The sequence below is a fragment of the Amblyomma mixtum genome, chromosome 9, assembly GCF_055824585.1.
Source record: "Amblyomma mixtum isolate Tamu chromosome 9, ASM5582458v1, whole genome shotgun sequence".
NCBI classification, from domain to species: Eukaryota; Metazoa; Arthropoda; class Arachnida; order Ixodida; family Ixodidae; genus Amblyomma; species Amblyomma mixtum.
This window is the reverse complement of record NC_143020.1, coordinates 10,947,979-10,964,393: the sequence shown is the minus strand read 5'-3', so window position 1 is coordinate 10,964,393 and position 16,415 is coordinate 10,947,979. Positions and strand designations below refer to the sequence as shown.

Below are 16,415 nucleotides of genomic sequence, written 5' to 3'. Positions count from 1 at the left end.
CCAAGCGCAGTCAATGGGCGCCGCGGCGGTGAAGAGAAATCGTGGCCTCTGAGATCAAGCGCGGTGTTAAAGTACCGATGCTTGAGCTGGTCACGGAGGCCATAGAAAACAAACGCGGTACTCCCACCACCCAAGAAATGGCGCTCGCATCTCTTTGAGATGAAATCGGCGACAGAAAGGGGCCGCATAGCCGGAGAGAGTTTTCCAACTGTCTTTATCTAGAAACGTTGGTTTGAATGAAAGAGCTATGGATCACAACAACCTAAGGACGGCGATAGTGGACATCTTACCGTACAACACCAGGACTGCAAATACAAACGCCTGTTTTGAGAAACGAAATGTTTTGGGAGCGAAAAAGATCAGGTAGAAGAAAGATCATAAATTCATATCGTATCAGATTAACGGGCAGTCAGTGTGTCAGTACACCGTCATTATTGCAGCACGATAAATTAGTAGTACATTTGTAAATCTCTGAATAACGTCCACGTTACAAACTGTAAGTCTCTACTCAAGCTGTGGTTTTTTTTTTTCAATACAGTATCCGTTGCAATTACAGCGCTCATCCGGTCAGGCTTCTTCACTATTTTAGTCGCGATCTTATTCGTGCTGCGAAATTCTTCTGTTATATATCAACAACACCAAATGGCTCAAAGATTTATGCTTTTGAATAAATGTGTTGTTTTTCATCCAATAAAATATCAGATTTTCCAGAAAAAGAAAAAGCTCATTGGTTAAGGCGCTGGACTACCGAGCCGGAGTACACAGGTTCGAACCCAACCGCGGCAGCTGCGTTTCGATGGATGATACGCATTTATTAATATTTATAAAGAGGTTGACAGGGAAGCTGCCTGTAGTGTGCCGCTCCCCTTACAATACTAGGTGGAGTACCTTATTCAGGAACCCCATTGGTCTGGACCGCCACATGAGCTCGCTGAGCCAGGGCTTGTTGGGCCGTTAGGTCCAGGCAGCCGAGCAGGGTCACCTCCCAGTCCTTTGGAGTAGGGGAATGGGGAAGGATCGCAATGTTTCAGAACTGTCGGGCACAGTAGAGTGTTAGTATATAGTCTAAGTATTCCTTCGCCTGCCTGTCCTAGGCATTTGAGAGCAGCCGGGTACTGAAGGTGCGAGTCCCGGTAATGAGTATATATATTTTTGAATGTTACAAGAGAACAGGTGCCCTGATCCAGATCAGGAGGGTGTACGTCGGGGGCCAGGTTAGTGAGTGCGCGGGCGGCCGAGTTGGTGGCCGAGTTCCCTGGTAAACCCTGGTGACCTGGAGTCCAAATGAGGAATCAGATCGTAGGGTCCTGATCCCGAGCAGCTCTTCGAAGTATTATTTGTGCTGTAGGCACTACCCTGCCCAGCTCCTAATTCCGACAGGCCCCTCGCGAGTCGGATAAGATGAATTTGATTCAGGGTGGGAAGCAGCCACGGCGATTGCTACCTCCTCCGCGTGGGTAAAGCTAGGGGCCTTAAAAGTGAGGCAGCCCACCTGTCTTTCCTCGTGAATGACTTCGGCCGTTTACCGTCCGCCCCTGGAACGGTGTGGACCCGCAACGTCTACATAGAATACGCTGTGTTTGGAGCCATGTTAGAGACGAAAAATTCAGGGGCACTTTCACTGTCTAAAGTTCGTAGAGGGGAAAGCGTTTTCCGCACCACTTTGACTGCCTCTGTGGAAGTGTTGACGTCACCACTGCATGACGTCACACATAATGACTAATTAGAATGTGACAAATTCCTAATTTATGGCGAATTACTGATTAATGATCAATCCTAATTAACTGCTAATGAATGGCGCTTAAGCGTCGCCTTTAGGAGTGGAACGCGACAGCGTGTTGTAGCGCTGCCAAGGAGTTCACGGAACGGAACGCCACCACCCGTTCGGCGCGATGCTTTGCCTGTTGGAAACCCTTTGAACGCAGCGATTTTTAAGGCACGGAAATGGCGCAGTTATTATCTGTCAACTTGGTGGACACCTGAACCGCACCGTACAGGAAGGTAGGAAGTGGGAGTGAAAGAAGAAAGAGGGCCCGCAATGAAGAAAATGAAAATTGTATTTTAGGAGAGGAAATTACGCAGTAACTGTGTCACATCTCGATGTACACCCGTCATCCGTGTGATGGTCACCCTAGGCGCTAGATGAAACGCCTACGCACAGACGGGAGATCGAGCTATTAAAAGCTTTCGCCTTAAAACACAAAAGGCGCTTGTGAGCTGAGCGATATCAGTGCACGTTATGATCCCCAGGTGGTCGAAATTATCCCGCAGACCTCCACTACGGCCCATCTTTCTCTCTTTCTTCTTTCACTCCCACCTTCCTTCCTTCGCTTACGGCGTGGTTCACGTGTCCAACGAGTTATGTGAGACAGATACTGTGCAATTTCCTTTCCTCAAAAACCAATTTCCTTTCTACGAACAAGCAAACTGGATATAACGGCCCTCAAAGCACCGTTGCCACAAGCCGTCACAATGGCTGAGAGGCAATGGCAAAGAACTCATAAAAAGTGCAGTCCATACAGTTCGTACTTGGTTATTGTGTTAAGCTAAAGCCAAAGATCTTGGAAAATAATGTGGACTCTCCTCTACAGCACAAGACAGACTCCAAGCAGAGCATTGCTTTGCCAGGTAAAAAAAAATTGGCTGTGGTTTAGCTCCGATTAAACCTGGAGGATTGCGAAAGCAACACCTGCACGTAGCCATATATTGTTGCGTGATCTACATTGCCCAGTCTCGCCGTTTTGCGTGCTCTTGCACGACCATACTGTGCATGCGCGAGGACCAAGGGACCTCACTATGCAGAGCTGGCGTGCCTCGCCGCGCGCGCTCGCCTTCCGTTCCTTAAAATGAGCGGAGTTAAAACGATGACAACGCCAAGGAACACAATGAACGCCCGTGGCCTATGGATTCAGCGCCGCATTTCTGGCACAACCTTGTCAATGCCTGCAGCTCACATCTCTCTCTCATCCCTCGACGTATCAATAAGCACGATTCAGGCGTCCACTGACCAAGGGAGACATGCGCACTTCCTTTCATTGAAATCACCGGAGTGTAAAATTCAATTCAATTTTCAATTCAATTCACTTTATTTTCCAGAGGAGGAAAATAAAACAACGAACGCCTACGGCCTATTACTTATGCGATGGTGGTGGTGAGAACTTTTAATTGATGAAATAGTGTTTGGGAGCCACAGAGTGGCCCCGCTACATGGTCGGCGTCCCTAGTCCGGGACACCGCATGACAAGGCCCCGTCTCTCGCCCGTTTCGCCAGAGCAATTTGGGACTCAAGCGAGGAGCAGTTGAGGAGGGCAGTCTCCCATGCCTCTCTGGAAGGGGTAGGGTAAGGAGGGAGGTGGGGATTTTGAGTACATGCCCACACCATATGGAAGATATCACAGGTCTCGCCACAGTGAGGGCATCACCCATCCGTGTTAGGATCGTAATGTTTTATGATTGCAGGACAGAGTAGAGTACCTGTCTGCAGGCGCCTTAAAGTTCTGTCCTCCGTCTTACTCAGCCCCTTTGCAGGGGCCGGGAAAAGGCGGTGGTTTTCGCTATAATGCGTTATTATTTCTCTGAATCGAAACAGCGGCTGGTTAGTCTCCGAGCCAGAAGAGCTGGGATGAGGACCCCGTTGAATAAGCGCTCGGGCAGCCGCGTCAGCGGCCTCATTACCTCGTAAGCCCTGGTGGCTAGGAACACAAATGATTCTTTTCAGTGTTGGATCAGTGGCAGTCCGTCTTAGAATGCAAGCAGCTAAGGGGGAGATCTCCCCTGCAGAGTAATGATCACATGCTTTTCAGGAGTCCGTAATGATGATTCTCGAATTGGCGTGGGCGGCAGCAAGCGCTATCGCTACTTCCTCGGCTCGTATTGAATTCGGGGCTCGAAAGGAGAGTCCATCAACGTGCATTTCCTGGTGACCGACAGCGGCCGTGTAAAATCCCGCGGGCGATGGCCCTGCTACGTCTACATAATATCGCGTGTTGCGGAAATAAACGCGCCCCGTAAAATGCTTCTTTCAGCTAAACGGGCTCATTGTTCGAGCTCAAATTTCGCATAGAAATGGCATTTGGTCGGCAGAATTGTTTAATACCACGTTTGCTTGGGGTACGTACCTGATTGGAACAGAATAAGTCGGATATTCACATCGTGTGCGGCGACGACGAAGGAAATTAAGCTGCTCTGTCAGTTATCGCACCGGTGGCGCCATCTCATTTGTTGGTAGTGAACAATCAGCAAAGGAAGGGGTTTCGGGGGATTTGAAGACGCTCTTTCAACTGGTTTTTTAATTCTCACAGAAAACTTAGCTTGGCAAAATTAAGTTTTCAGCAAGCTAAGTTTTCTGCGAGCATTAAAAAACCAGTTTAAAGAGCGTCTCCAAACCCCCCGAAACCCCCTTCCTTTGCTGATTCTTCACTACCAACGAACGAGATGGCGCCACCGGTGCGATAGCTGACCGAGCAGCTTAATTTGAGCTCGAACAATGAGCCCGTTTAGCTAAAAGAAACATTTTACGGGGCGCGTTTATTTCCGCAACAGTCGATATACACCAGATCGGGAGCCGTGTTGTCTCTCAAGAGCCCGAGCCCGCGCTTGTCGTCTGTTTTCGTGCATGTCGGTGTCCATGTTACGGGAGAGCGGGGAGACCCAGAGCATATGGCGCTCCGCCTCCTCTGGAGTGCAGCCGTGTTGGATGGGTAAGCGGTTTAGCAGGCGGCGCCCAGGGGCCGTCTGCATGAGCCGCGTGTATTGGTTCACGGAGGGCAGTTATGCGCCATCCCTCTGGTTCAGGCGTCCACCCAGACGTGGACACCTCGCTCTCCCCTTACGCTATGTATACCCAGGCATAGCAGAGCTAAGCCACTAGCAGTTTTGTTGCGGAAGCAACACTACACTAGGTGTGAGCGATTTCGCGCCGCCCCGGAGAGCCCCATCTGTGCATGCGCGTAGACCAAGTGTGAGAGAATTACTGCGTAATTTCCTTTACTGAAATACAATTTTCATTTTCTTCATTACGGCCTCTCTTTTTCTGTCTTCTTTCACTCCCACTTCCTCCTGTCGTCTACAGAGGGATGACGGTTGTCTAGCGAGATATGTGAGACAGTTACTGCGTAATTTCTTTTCTTCAAATACAATTCACATTTCCATAATTACGGCTCCTCTTTCTCTTTCTTCTTTCACTCCGACTCTCTCCTTTCCTGTATGGTGTGGTTCAGGCGTCCACCGAGATGACAGAGAATTACTGCGCGATTTTCTTTCCTCAAAAAGGGCTGCGTTAAAAGGGCAAGGCATCGCGCCGAACGGGTGGTGGTGTTCCGTGGACTCCCTGGCAGCGCTGCAACACGTTGTCGCGTTCCACTAAGGCGAAGCTTAAGCGTCATTAATTAGCAGTTATTTTGTGTTTAGTCATTATTCTGTAATTTGGCATTAATTAGTCATTTGTGATTACATAGTAATTAGTACTTAACTATGTGTGACTTCGCCACTGGCACAGAGGCAGTCAAAGTGTTTCGAAGACTCTTCTGCAATCGCTACTGCGCATCAGAGAGAGAGACCGAGAGACGGGGAGACAGAGTGAGGGGCGGGGGGAGACAGTCGGTGAGGCGATGGAGAGCGCCCGGCGGCGGCGGCGGCTCCGGCGGCGGCCCCGGCGCGCCAGCTGTGCACCGTGTGACGTCACCTGCTCCTCGCGCATGCGCAGCTTCACCTTTCCACAGCTCGGCGAAATGGCTCGCCGACTAGCGTAGTACTGCTTTCGCACAAAAAAAAAAATTGGCGGGGGATTAGCTTTCATTATGAAGTTAGCGCCAAAAACGAGGACCAAAGTAGGAGAGAAGACACAATACGATCGCTTTTTCACAACTAAAACTTTAATGGAAGAACACATCACATATATACACATCTCGTGAAGAAAATCAAAGGAACATACATGATAACGTCAAGGTAAACCTTAGAGGGCGATACATCTGAAGAATGCTCTGGTAACATAAAAGGTGCAAGAACAGGAAATTTCACGGTCACAATCACAAAGAGCAAACCCAAATACCCCCCCAAAAAAAAAACAAAAAAGGAGGGAAGGAAATGATATTAATTCCACGTGTGGTCCAGGTATGCCAGCTGCTTTGCTCAGAAAGAAATTGACGGCGCGCTTATGCATGAACTTCCCTGCCGCGAAATATAAAAAGCCTCTAATTTCGCGCTGGAGGCGTTCTTTGTGATGTGACAAAATTTCAGTCTGCGCATAAAGAAGATTGCATTTTTTCTTCCACATTAGCCCGTAATCCGGCACCCAACCGGCTTACACTTTTTACATCACTGGCAATGGTCAACCAAATGCGAGGACTTCGACTCAGAGATCGATTTCTCGTGTTCTTTTAGCCGCACGTTTACGAGAATTAGATCTCTGGGTCGAAGTCCTCGCATTTGGTTGACCATTGCCAGGGATGTAAAAAGTGTAAGCCGGATTGGGTGCCGTATTGTGGGCCAGTGTGCAAGAAAAAATGCAATCGCCTTTATGCGAAGGCTGAAATTCTGTCACATCACAAAGAACGCCTCCAGTGCGAAATTAGAGGCTTTTTATATTTCGTGACAGGGAAATTCATGCATAAGCGCGCCGTCAATTTCTTTAACAGCAAAGGAGCTGGCATACCTGTACCTCAAGTGGAATTAATATCATTTCCTTCCCTCCCCGTTTATGATTTTTTGGGTATTTGGGTTTGCTCTTCGTGATTGTGACCGTGAAGTTTCCTGTTTTCGCACCTTTTATGTTACCTGAGCACTCTTCAGATGTATCGACCGCTAAGGTTTATCTTGACGTTATCATGTATGTTCCTTTGATTTTCTTCACGAGATGGGTATATATGTCATGCGTTCTTCCGTTAAAGTTTTAGTTGCGAAAAAGCGCTCATGTTGTGTCTTCTCTCCTACTTTGGTCCTCGTTTTTGGCGCTAACTTCATTATGAATAAGAAAGATTCAACTCGCCCAACTTTCCACCTTACTACTGCTTAGCTTTGTTTAAGCCTGGTAGATTGCGAAAGCAAAAGCGCAGCGCCTCCAACTGAAGGAACGCAGTGCGTCGCGTCTACAGGTCATGCGTGGCTACCGGCCGCCGCTGCGAGATGACTTGAAGCGTCTTCGGTAATTTTTTTAATATTTTGTTTTTGATGTGGTTGCGACTGAGAGAAAGAAAACAATCTACAGCTGGTATTACCTCACAGCGGCAGTAGCCCCACAGGTGCGCAGCGCGGCAAACACACACCGTAACTGCAGCCGGGCTATCTGAAGGAGCGAGTTGGTCGCCCATATTCACTCCGCTAATGGTCAATTAACAACGGCCGGGTCATGCGAAGGCTTGAAATTGCGAGTAGTATTGCTTTCGCAATAAAAATTGGCTGTGGCTTAGCGAAGGTTAAGTCTGGATATCTCGAAGCGAAAAGCTGCAGAGAGGCGGAGTTAGTGAATACGGTGCTGTCTTAGAAGGTTGATTTAGAGACATATACTGCAGTGTGCATTCCTTTCGGGTGTACACCAAGATATGAGAGACAGGCATTTGCTTTCCTTAAAACCAATTTTCATTTCATTTCATTTTCCTTAAGGCCCTTACGCGCGGTTCGGGTATCCACCCGGGTATCCACCAGAATTTTCATTCTCTTCACTACGGCTCCTCTTCGTCTTCTTTCACTCCCACTACCTCCCTTCTTGCACGGCGAGGTTCAGGTGTCCACCGCGACGGTTGCTACGTCAGAGGTCATTCTAAAGGTCAAACGTGGCTACCGGCCGCTGCTACGCGAAGGGCCGTTAGTTACCGCAGTATTGCCTTCGCAATAACAATACAGCCGCTTTGCATAGTTGAACAGCGTAATACGTGCGCTAGCATTGCTTATAACCCTGCTGCTCATTTATAAGCAACGCGAAGTGCACCGGTGTTCTGAGGCCGCTCCGCCTGCTCATCGTCTAAGACACGACCCGGCAACGCCACCCTCCGTCACGCTTTAAGCTTACGCAGAAACGAGAGAGAGAGACAGAGAGCGATAGCAGAGGAGGCTTGCAGTCTAATTTTATTCGCGGCGTAAAACCTCTCTCGGTTTTGAGAAAAGGAAAGGCGTAGCCTGTTTAATTTGTCGGTGGATGCCTCAAGCACACCACAAAAGGAGACTGAAACACCGAGTTACGAAGCGTTTAGTGTAGTCGGCATTCGTGGCGAGCTTGAGGTTTGGTTTGGTTTATGGGGTTTAACGTCCCAAAGCGACTAAGGCTATGAGAGACGCCTTAGTCGCTTTGGGACGTTAAACCCCATAAACCAAACCAAACCTGTCCACCGACAAAGAGAACTAGCCTTTTTAAGGCCAAATCCTTTAATGCCTCATCGTTGTCGAGAGAAGGCTGTCTGCATGCTTTTGGCGGCTGTCCATCGATACATGCGAGAAAGCTACTGCATAATTTTCTTTCCTCAAATAATATTTTTGATTTTCTTCATTACAGCCCCTTTTTCTTCTTTCACTCCTACTTCCTTCCTTCCTGTACGGTGCGGTTCAGGGGACGCCCTGCCAGCTTCACGTGAACACAAGCGCAAAGACGGGATATCGATTCTCACCTGTAGAAGTCGTCGCACGGATGTACGGTGCTGTCCAGGGAGCGCCTCAGGTCTTCGTCCAGGGAGAAGCAGCCCTGCAGACAGATTCCCATCTGGTCCATAAGTACGACGGGCGTCACGAACAGCGTGGCCGACGCTGCCGCGGCGAGGCCGACCACGAACGAAGTGTAGCGGAGCCAACGGCCAGAGTGCGAGGTGTCTTCGGGAGGCCACCGCTCTGGATCGGAGTCACCTCTGGACACCACGCTGCGCTGCTTACGACGCTTCTCGGAGTCTGCGACCCTGCGCTGCCCCGGCAGATGCCAACTGCCGGTATCCTCTCGCCTTGAGAAGCGTTCCTCCGAGCCCGCCAGTAAGACGGACTCCATAGCACCCCACTTAGGTCAAAATGCCTGAGTTCCGTATGTTCGATGATTAGACTCGCAGACCTGAGCTTCTTCTAAGTGCCTGAAGGAAGGAATCGCAGCAATGGAGACCGGTTCGCCAGCTATGCGCTTTTCTTCTTCTTCTGCGCGTGCTGCCTCGCGGCCGGTAGCACGAGATACGTTGATGTCCATTACGGTGTGATTTCCGTCCGTTGATTACTGTTGCGTCACAGTATTAGCGAGTTGTAATTTTTGGAAACCGTTGTCATATGCCTTACGTTGTTGCTGGAGCTGTAATTTGAATAGTCTTGGAGAACAGCGTACGTGGTGGTGGTGGTCAAAACATTTATTACGAATGAACAGGAGGTATGATTGGATCAGCCCGTAAGGAACCGATCCTTACAAACACTAGGTGGAGGTCCCTAGTATGGGACCCCAGTGGCGGTTGCCCCCGCCCGGGCGCGCCCGACTAAGGCTTGTTGGGCCTGTAAGTCGTGGCAGCCGAGCAGGGTCGCCTCCCAGTCCTCCCGGGTTGGGTTGGGGATGGGGGGAATAGCGGGGTTGGAGGGGCAGGCCCACACCATGTGATAGGTGTCAGAAGACACTGCACTACAGTGTGGGCAGCTGCCGCTAAAGGAGGGGTCAAAATGTTTTAGGGCTGCCGGGCACAGCAAAGTATTGGTGAGAAGGCGGAGAAGGAGCCGCTCATCCGCCTTCTTCAGGCCTTGACATGGGCTAAGGTAAAGGCGATGACAATTTTGATAATATGTTGTAATATCTTTGAATGTATAGACCGGATTAAAATCGGGTTCCTGATCGGATGGGGAGGAGAAAACAGCCCGGTGAGAGAGCGCGCGGGCGGCTGCGTCTGCTGCCTCGTTTCCTGCCAACCCCTGATGATCAGGGGCCCATATGAGGTAACGGTGTGCGGGGTCCGTATCCCGTATGCAATTTTGGTATATTCGATAGGCTAGGAAGGGAGTGCAGCCTTGTTCGACGTTCCGACAGGCCCCTCGCGAGTCGGTGATTATGTATTTTGAATTGGAATGTGAGGCCGCGAGAGCAATCGCGACCTCTTCTGCTTGTGTTGCACTGCGGGCTCTGAAAGTGAGGCCGTTAACTGTGTTGCTGTTGTGAACTACCGCGGCCGTGTACCATCCCCCTTGGTGAGGGCCGGAGCCGTCCACGTAGTATACACCTGTTTTGTTGCCATAATATCGGGCTAGCGCTTCCGCTCGTGCCAGGCGCCGACCATTATGGTCTTCATGTGACATGTTTGCTGGAAGAGGCCGCACGTGGACGGCACGTCTCCACAGTTCCGGGATGCGAAACCTGTCTTCCATTGGAGGGGTGTGTTGGATATGGAGTCGAGCAAGAAGGCGGCGAGCCGACTCCGTAAGCGACAAGCGCGTGTACTGGTTTGTAAGGTGCGCCTCCCGGAGCTCCCGGAAAGTATTCACCACCCCAAGAGCCATATTCCGGCTGTTTGAAGTAGTGATAGTGAGGTCAAGGGCACGTTTAACAATTTTGCGAAGGATGACCTCAAGGGCGTCCTCCTCTTGTTTCCGTAGGTGGAGATAAGGAGTCGAATAGAGAATTCGACTAGTTACGAAGGCGTTTGCCAGCCGCAAGGCATCCTTACTTCGTAACCCTCCGCGTTTGTTGGAAACCCGGCGGACCATGCGGCCCACCTGGTCCCCCACCTTACGGAGTTTGGCCAATGTAGTGCCTGGCCGCCTGTGTTTGTGGATGTAGAGTCCGAGTACCCGTATCTCATCACTTTCGCGTATGGGACCACTCTCAAGAGAGATAGATATTTTAGTTGTGCACTTCTCGGAGGGGCGGAGGTGCACAAATTCCGATTTTTGAGGGGAACATTGAAGACCGCAGCGGCGGGCGTAGCGGTCTGCTATGGTCTAGGCCTCATCCTTGTCCACCAGCCTGATCCATTTTATGAGTATATCGCATTAGGCCGACAATTGATCTACGTGAGACCTTTGTCTCTGCGCGCCCCCGCAGAATGTATGAACATCCATAACAGCGGCCAGAGTGGAACATTGCGAACGACTGCTTGGTTGCCTTTGTCTCCTTAAGATCCCACCAGCATACTACCTGCCAGTAGGGTAAGGGCCTTCCTTCCTAGCTCTTGTCCTTCTAAACATACCTCCTCGAGGCAAATTGAGTTATAAAGGATGGCACAAGTGAATGGGCGTCGCGGCACGTGTAGTTCTCATTGAAGAGGGCGACAATAAAGCAAGAGTGAAGCTGAGGTCTAAAAAGAGGTTTGTAAGAAAAGCGATAGCGTTAGGAACTTGATGTGTTGGACCTGCGCTTTCCTATCGTCAATGCTCAGAGCATCTTTCTGCGTTCATTGTTGCTGAAAGAACATCATTTCTTTCTTGATATAAAGGATCTACGCCCCGATTTACATTTCATGTCTCTTAGTTGTTGCATTGCTCCCAGTGAGCTGGAATAAATATTGTTACGTAGCCGTTGGGGCTCGTAACCGAAAGGCTTTAATGGGGGGTTGACCTGGACGGCACCGGAGAACAAGCCAAGAGCATCCAGAGGAGGCCGAGACCGATCTTCTTTCTTTCACTCGCCGGTGCACGCGACTTGCGAAGAGCAGCCGCCCAGCGGCTGCTTGTGGAAACGCGGCATTACCCCCCTCCCTAAAATAAAAACATCGACGCGATGCATGCGCAAAAAAGAAGGTAAGAAAAGCAGTTCACAAGAACATGGAAAAAATAAGCAGTTCGTAAGCGAGGATGGTGAGAAAATGAACAGTCACAAGACGCAAGCGGTGATGGCGTGGCGGTAGGTTGCTAGCGGAGCTCGCGCGAAAAGTACGGCTTCATTCGCACGACGTGGACGACTTCGGGCTTCTGCTGGCGGTGATGAGTAGTAGAAGACCCGTCGGGAAGAAGTTCGTATGTGACGTCTCTCAGCTGGTGGACCACTCTGTAGGGACCGAAGTACTGCTTTAGCAGTTTTTCGGAAAGTCCTTGGCGTCGAATCGGAGTCCACACCCACACCCTGTCGTCCGTTTCGAAGGTCACTACTCGGTGGCGGTGATTGTAACGCCGAGCGTCTCGGCCTTGCTGGTTCCAGATGCGCAGTCGCGCAAGCTGCCGTGCTTCTTCGGCGCGCTAAATAAATTCCTCGGTTCCAACTTCGGGAGAATGGCCGTGATGGGGCAACATGGCTTCTAGCATGGTGGACACTTCGCGGCCATACAACAGAGAGAAGGGCGTCATGCGCGTGGTCTCTTGTTCCGACGTATTGTAGGTGAATGTGACGTACGGTAGGATGTCATCCCAAGACCGATGTTCAACATCCACGTACATAGACAGCATGTCGGCGAGCGTTTTGTTGGGACGTTCGGTCAGGCTATTCGTCTGTGGATGGTAGGCGGTTGATTTACGGTGGGTAGTGTCACTCAGCTGCATGACGGATTCCAGCAGCTTGGCCCTGAAAGCTGTGCTTCGATCCGTTATGACAACTGACGGGCCCCATGCCTGAGGACGATGCGCTCGACGAAAAATTTCGCTGCTTCGGCTGCCGTGCCTCGTTCGAGGGCCTTTCTTTCAGCATGGCGCGTGAGGTAATCGGTAGCGACTATTATCCATCGGTTGCCCGTGGAGGAAGTTGGAAAAGGGCCCAACAAGTCCATGCCAACCTACTCGAATGGAAGTCTGAGCACTTGGACAGGCTGCAGTAAACTAGCTGGCCTTACAGACGGTATTTTCCGTCGCTGGCAATCGTGGCACGTCCGTACATAGTAGCGCACTGCCGCAGCAAGTTTGGGCCAGTAAAAACCCTTTTGAATGCGACCCAAAGTTCGAGCATAGCCGAGGTGACCGGCGGTGGGCTCATCATGACACGCCTGCAAGACTTCGTCGCGGAGAGACTCTGGCACGACGAGGAGATAATCCATTCCCGTTGGAGAAAAGTTGATCTTGTACAGCACGTCGTTTAGGAGACAAAACGAGGAGTGCGTTCTGGCGAAGGGACGGGGTACTTCCGTAGTACGCGCTTGCAGGATGTCGATGAGTGGTGCTAACCCCGGGTCGTCACGTTGGTGCTGCGAAACAGTGACTGCGTCGACAGTTGCGATAAGAGGAAAGTCGGGCTCTTCGTCTTCGTTCGCCGATTGGATTGGCGAACGGGACAAGCAGTCGGCGTCGTTGTGCTGGCGCCCGGACTTATACACCATGGTCATGTCGAACTCCTGTAGACATAAACTCCAACGTGCAAGGCGTCGAGAGGGATCGCGCAAGTTCGTTAACCAGCAAAGAGAATGATGGTCGCTCACGACCTGGAAGCGGCGGCCATAAAGATACGGGCGAAATTTCATCACTGCCCAGACTACAGTCAGACATTCTTTCTCGGTGGTGGAATAATTGGATTCAGCACGGGACAAAGTCCGGCTAGCGTACGCGATGACTCGCTCAGCGCCGTCCTGCCACTGTACGAGCACAGCGCCGAGGACTACATTACTTGCATCCGTGTGTACCAGGGTCTCGGCATGGGCATCGAAGTGGGCAAGCACAGGCGTTGTTTGCAAGCGGTACCGTAATTCATCGAATGCCTTTTGCTGTTTGTCTGTCCAGGCGAAGGTGACATCATTTCGGGTGAGACGCCTCAACGGGGCAGCAATTCGTGAAAAGGTTGCAATGAATCGGCGGTAATAGGCGCAGAGACCCAAAAAACGCCGGACTGTCTTCTTGTCGGAGGGAGTAGGGAAGTTGGCGACGGCTGCAGTTTTGACGGGATCGGGCTGAACACCTTGACGGCTGACGACGTGGCCCAGGAACCGGAGCTCTTCATAACCAAAGTGGCACTTTCTGGTTTTAACGTGAGGCCGGCAGATCTTATAGCCTGTAGCACGTTGTAAAGGCGTTGGAGGTGTTCCTCGAACGTTGGGGAAAACACAATAACGTCGTCCAGATATACTAAACAAGTTTGCCATTTAAGGCCGGATAAGACTGCGTCCTTCATCCGCTGGAATGTCGCTGGAGCGGAGCACAGTCAAAACGGTAGGACCTTGAACTCGTAAAGTCCATCCGGCGTGACAAACGCAGTCTTCTCACGGTCCCGTTTGTCTACTTCAATCTGCCAATAACCGCTTTTGAGATCGAGCGAGGAGAAGTAGCGCGCATGGCGCAGCCGGTCCAAGGAGTCATCAATGTGCGGTAGCGGGCAGACGTCTTTTTTGTGACCTGGTTAAGTTTGCGGTAGTCAACACAGAATCTCAGACTGCCGTCTTTCTTCTTAACCAAGAGGACAGGTGAAGCCCAGGGACTCCTTGATGGCTGTATGACACCGTCATTCAGCATTTCGTCTACCTGCTGAGCGATGACTTCGCGTTCCCGCGGTGACAATCGGTATGGGTTCTGTCGGACTGGTCGGATACGTTCGTCGGTTATTGTGCGGTGCTTGGTGAGGGGCGTCTGCTTGACCGCGGAGGCAGACGAGAAACAGTCTTGAAACTGGCAGAGCAGCCCGACGAGTCGATCCCTCTCGGTTGTTGATAGAGCCGGGTACACATCGAGGGCGAATTGCGCCGTTCGGCTGGCGGATGTCCCGGTCTGGAGTGCGATGCAGTCAGAAGTTTCGGCGATATCTTCCAAGTAGGCAACCGTGGTCTCTTTAGCGATACTTTGTCGTTCATTGCCGAAGTTTGTAAGAAGTACAACCGCGAGGCCGTTGGTCAGAAAGACGATACCGCGGGCAACACAGACGCCGTGATGGAGCAGCACCTCAGTGTTCTGTGCGGCCACCCCTGCAGCATTGGACTGGTCATCGCACCTTCCGGTAATGAGGGTACATGAGCGTGGCGGCACGGTTACATCCGCGTCAAGGATGCGCAAAGGTGCGTGGCGTCGTTCGGCGTCTGAGGAAGTCGGTGCAGGCGGTGAAAACGTGACCAAACGGCGAGGAACGTTAATGACGCACCATGCTGTCGTAAAAAGTCAAGGCCGAGGATGAGGTCCTTGCAACAGTTGGGCAGAATAACGAAAACCGCAACAAACACGGAGTCGGCAATGGTGACTCGTGCAGTGAAACGCCCTAACGGTGTCATAAGGTGGCCACCAGCAGTACGAATTTGGGGTCCAGGCCATTCAGTCCTAACTTTTGCAAGCCGATCCGCGAATTTTTTGCTGATTATTGAGAAGCCTGCTCCAGTATCTACTAAAGCAGTCACTGGGTGCCCGTCAACGAGCACTGGAAGGTCGGCGCTAGCTGTGTCATCGGTATGAGGGAAGCTCGGAGTCACGGAATCACGCTGCATCGTCACGGAGGAAGGGGGGGGGGTCTTCGGGACGTCGGTTTCGTTTGTCGGAAACCTGCCCCCCCCCCCCCCCCCCTGAGGTCACCGCCTTCAGCTTCCCCGGCGTGGGCTTGGCGACCGCCCCCTCAGCGCATCGCTGAAGGTACGACGGCTAGGTGAAGAGTAGCGGACGGGAGAAGGTGACCGTTGGCGCCCGTTCGGTGAAGTCTGCCAGGCAGCAAGGTATTCCTCACTTTCCCGAGGTCGCTCACCGAACCGTGGGCGCGGGGCGTGACGTAAAAATCCCTGAAGCCCGAGTTCGCGGTAGGGGCAGCGCCGATACAGGTGGCCGGCTTCACCGCAGTGGAAGCAGAGCGGCCGCTGATGAGGAGTGCGCCAGATGTCTGCCTTCCGGACCGGTGGTTGCATGGCGAGTCCCGGCTGCGGTGGCCGCTGGTAGGAGGGTGGTGGCAGAACGGACGGCGGCTGCGAGTCGAACGGGAGAGGCTGCGCGGGAGGCACCGCGGGCTGACGGACAGCAGCTGCATAACTCAGAGGGCGTGGCTTGGGCAGCAACTGAGGCGGTGCAAACGCTTGCCGGATCTCCTCGCGCATGACTTCAGTGAGGGCAGCGGCTGGCGGATCAGGCGAGATAATGTGGAGTTTCCGGAGCTCCTCGCGAACTACGTCTCGGATCAAATCTCGCAAAGAGGAATGTTCACTGGTGCTGCACGAAGCGGCCACCGTGCTGAAGGGCTGAAGGCACGCAGACTCGTTACGTCGAGAACGTTGCTGCAGGGCTCGTTCAATGAGGGTTGCTTCGCTGATAAGTCGGCAACGGTCTGGGGGGATTCCGCACCAAACCAGCGAAAAGATGTTCTTTTACCCCCTGCATCAGGGGGCGCAACTTCGCGGCCTCCGTCATGTCGGGATCGGCCCGCCGACAAAGACGGGTCACGTCCTCGGCAAACATGGCGACGCTCTCGTTGGGCTTTTGGATACGGGCTTCCAGGAGGCGGCGCGCTGGATCGCGGCGGTCGGGGCTGGCAAACGTATCCCGCAGCTGGTGGCGGAAGGCATCCCAGCTTTGAAGACTGGTCTCCCGGTTCTCGTACCAGGTTTTGGCACCGACTGCCAGCGCGAAGTATACGTTGCGCAGCTTCACGGCAGAACTCCCCT

At 52.0% G+C, this 16,415-nt stretch overlaps 1 protein-coding gene across 1 annotated transcript in view; it reads right to left on the bottom strand.

Annotated features, from left to right (window-relative positions):
• LOC149328299 (neprilysin-11-like) overlaps positions 1 to 9,147 on the bottom strand; it is a 48,187-nt gene extending 39,040 nt beyond the window's left edge. The window contains exon 1 of the mRNA XM_089560306.1: positions 8,598 to 9,147. Coding sequence (XP_089416432.1) covers positions 8,598 to 8,965 — 368 coding nt within the window. The 5' untranslated portion in view covers positions 8,966 to 9,147. The remainder of the gene's footprint in view (positions 1 to 8,597) is intronic.
• Positions 9,148 to 16,415: the final 7,268 nt, after the last annotated feature.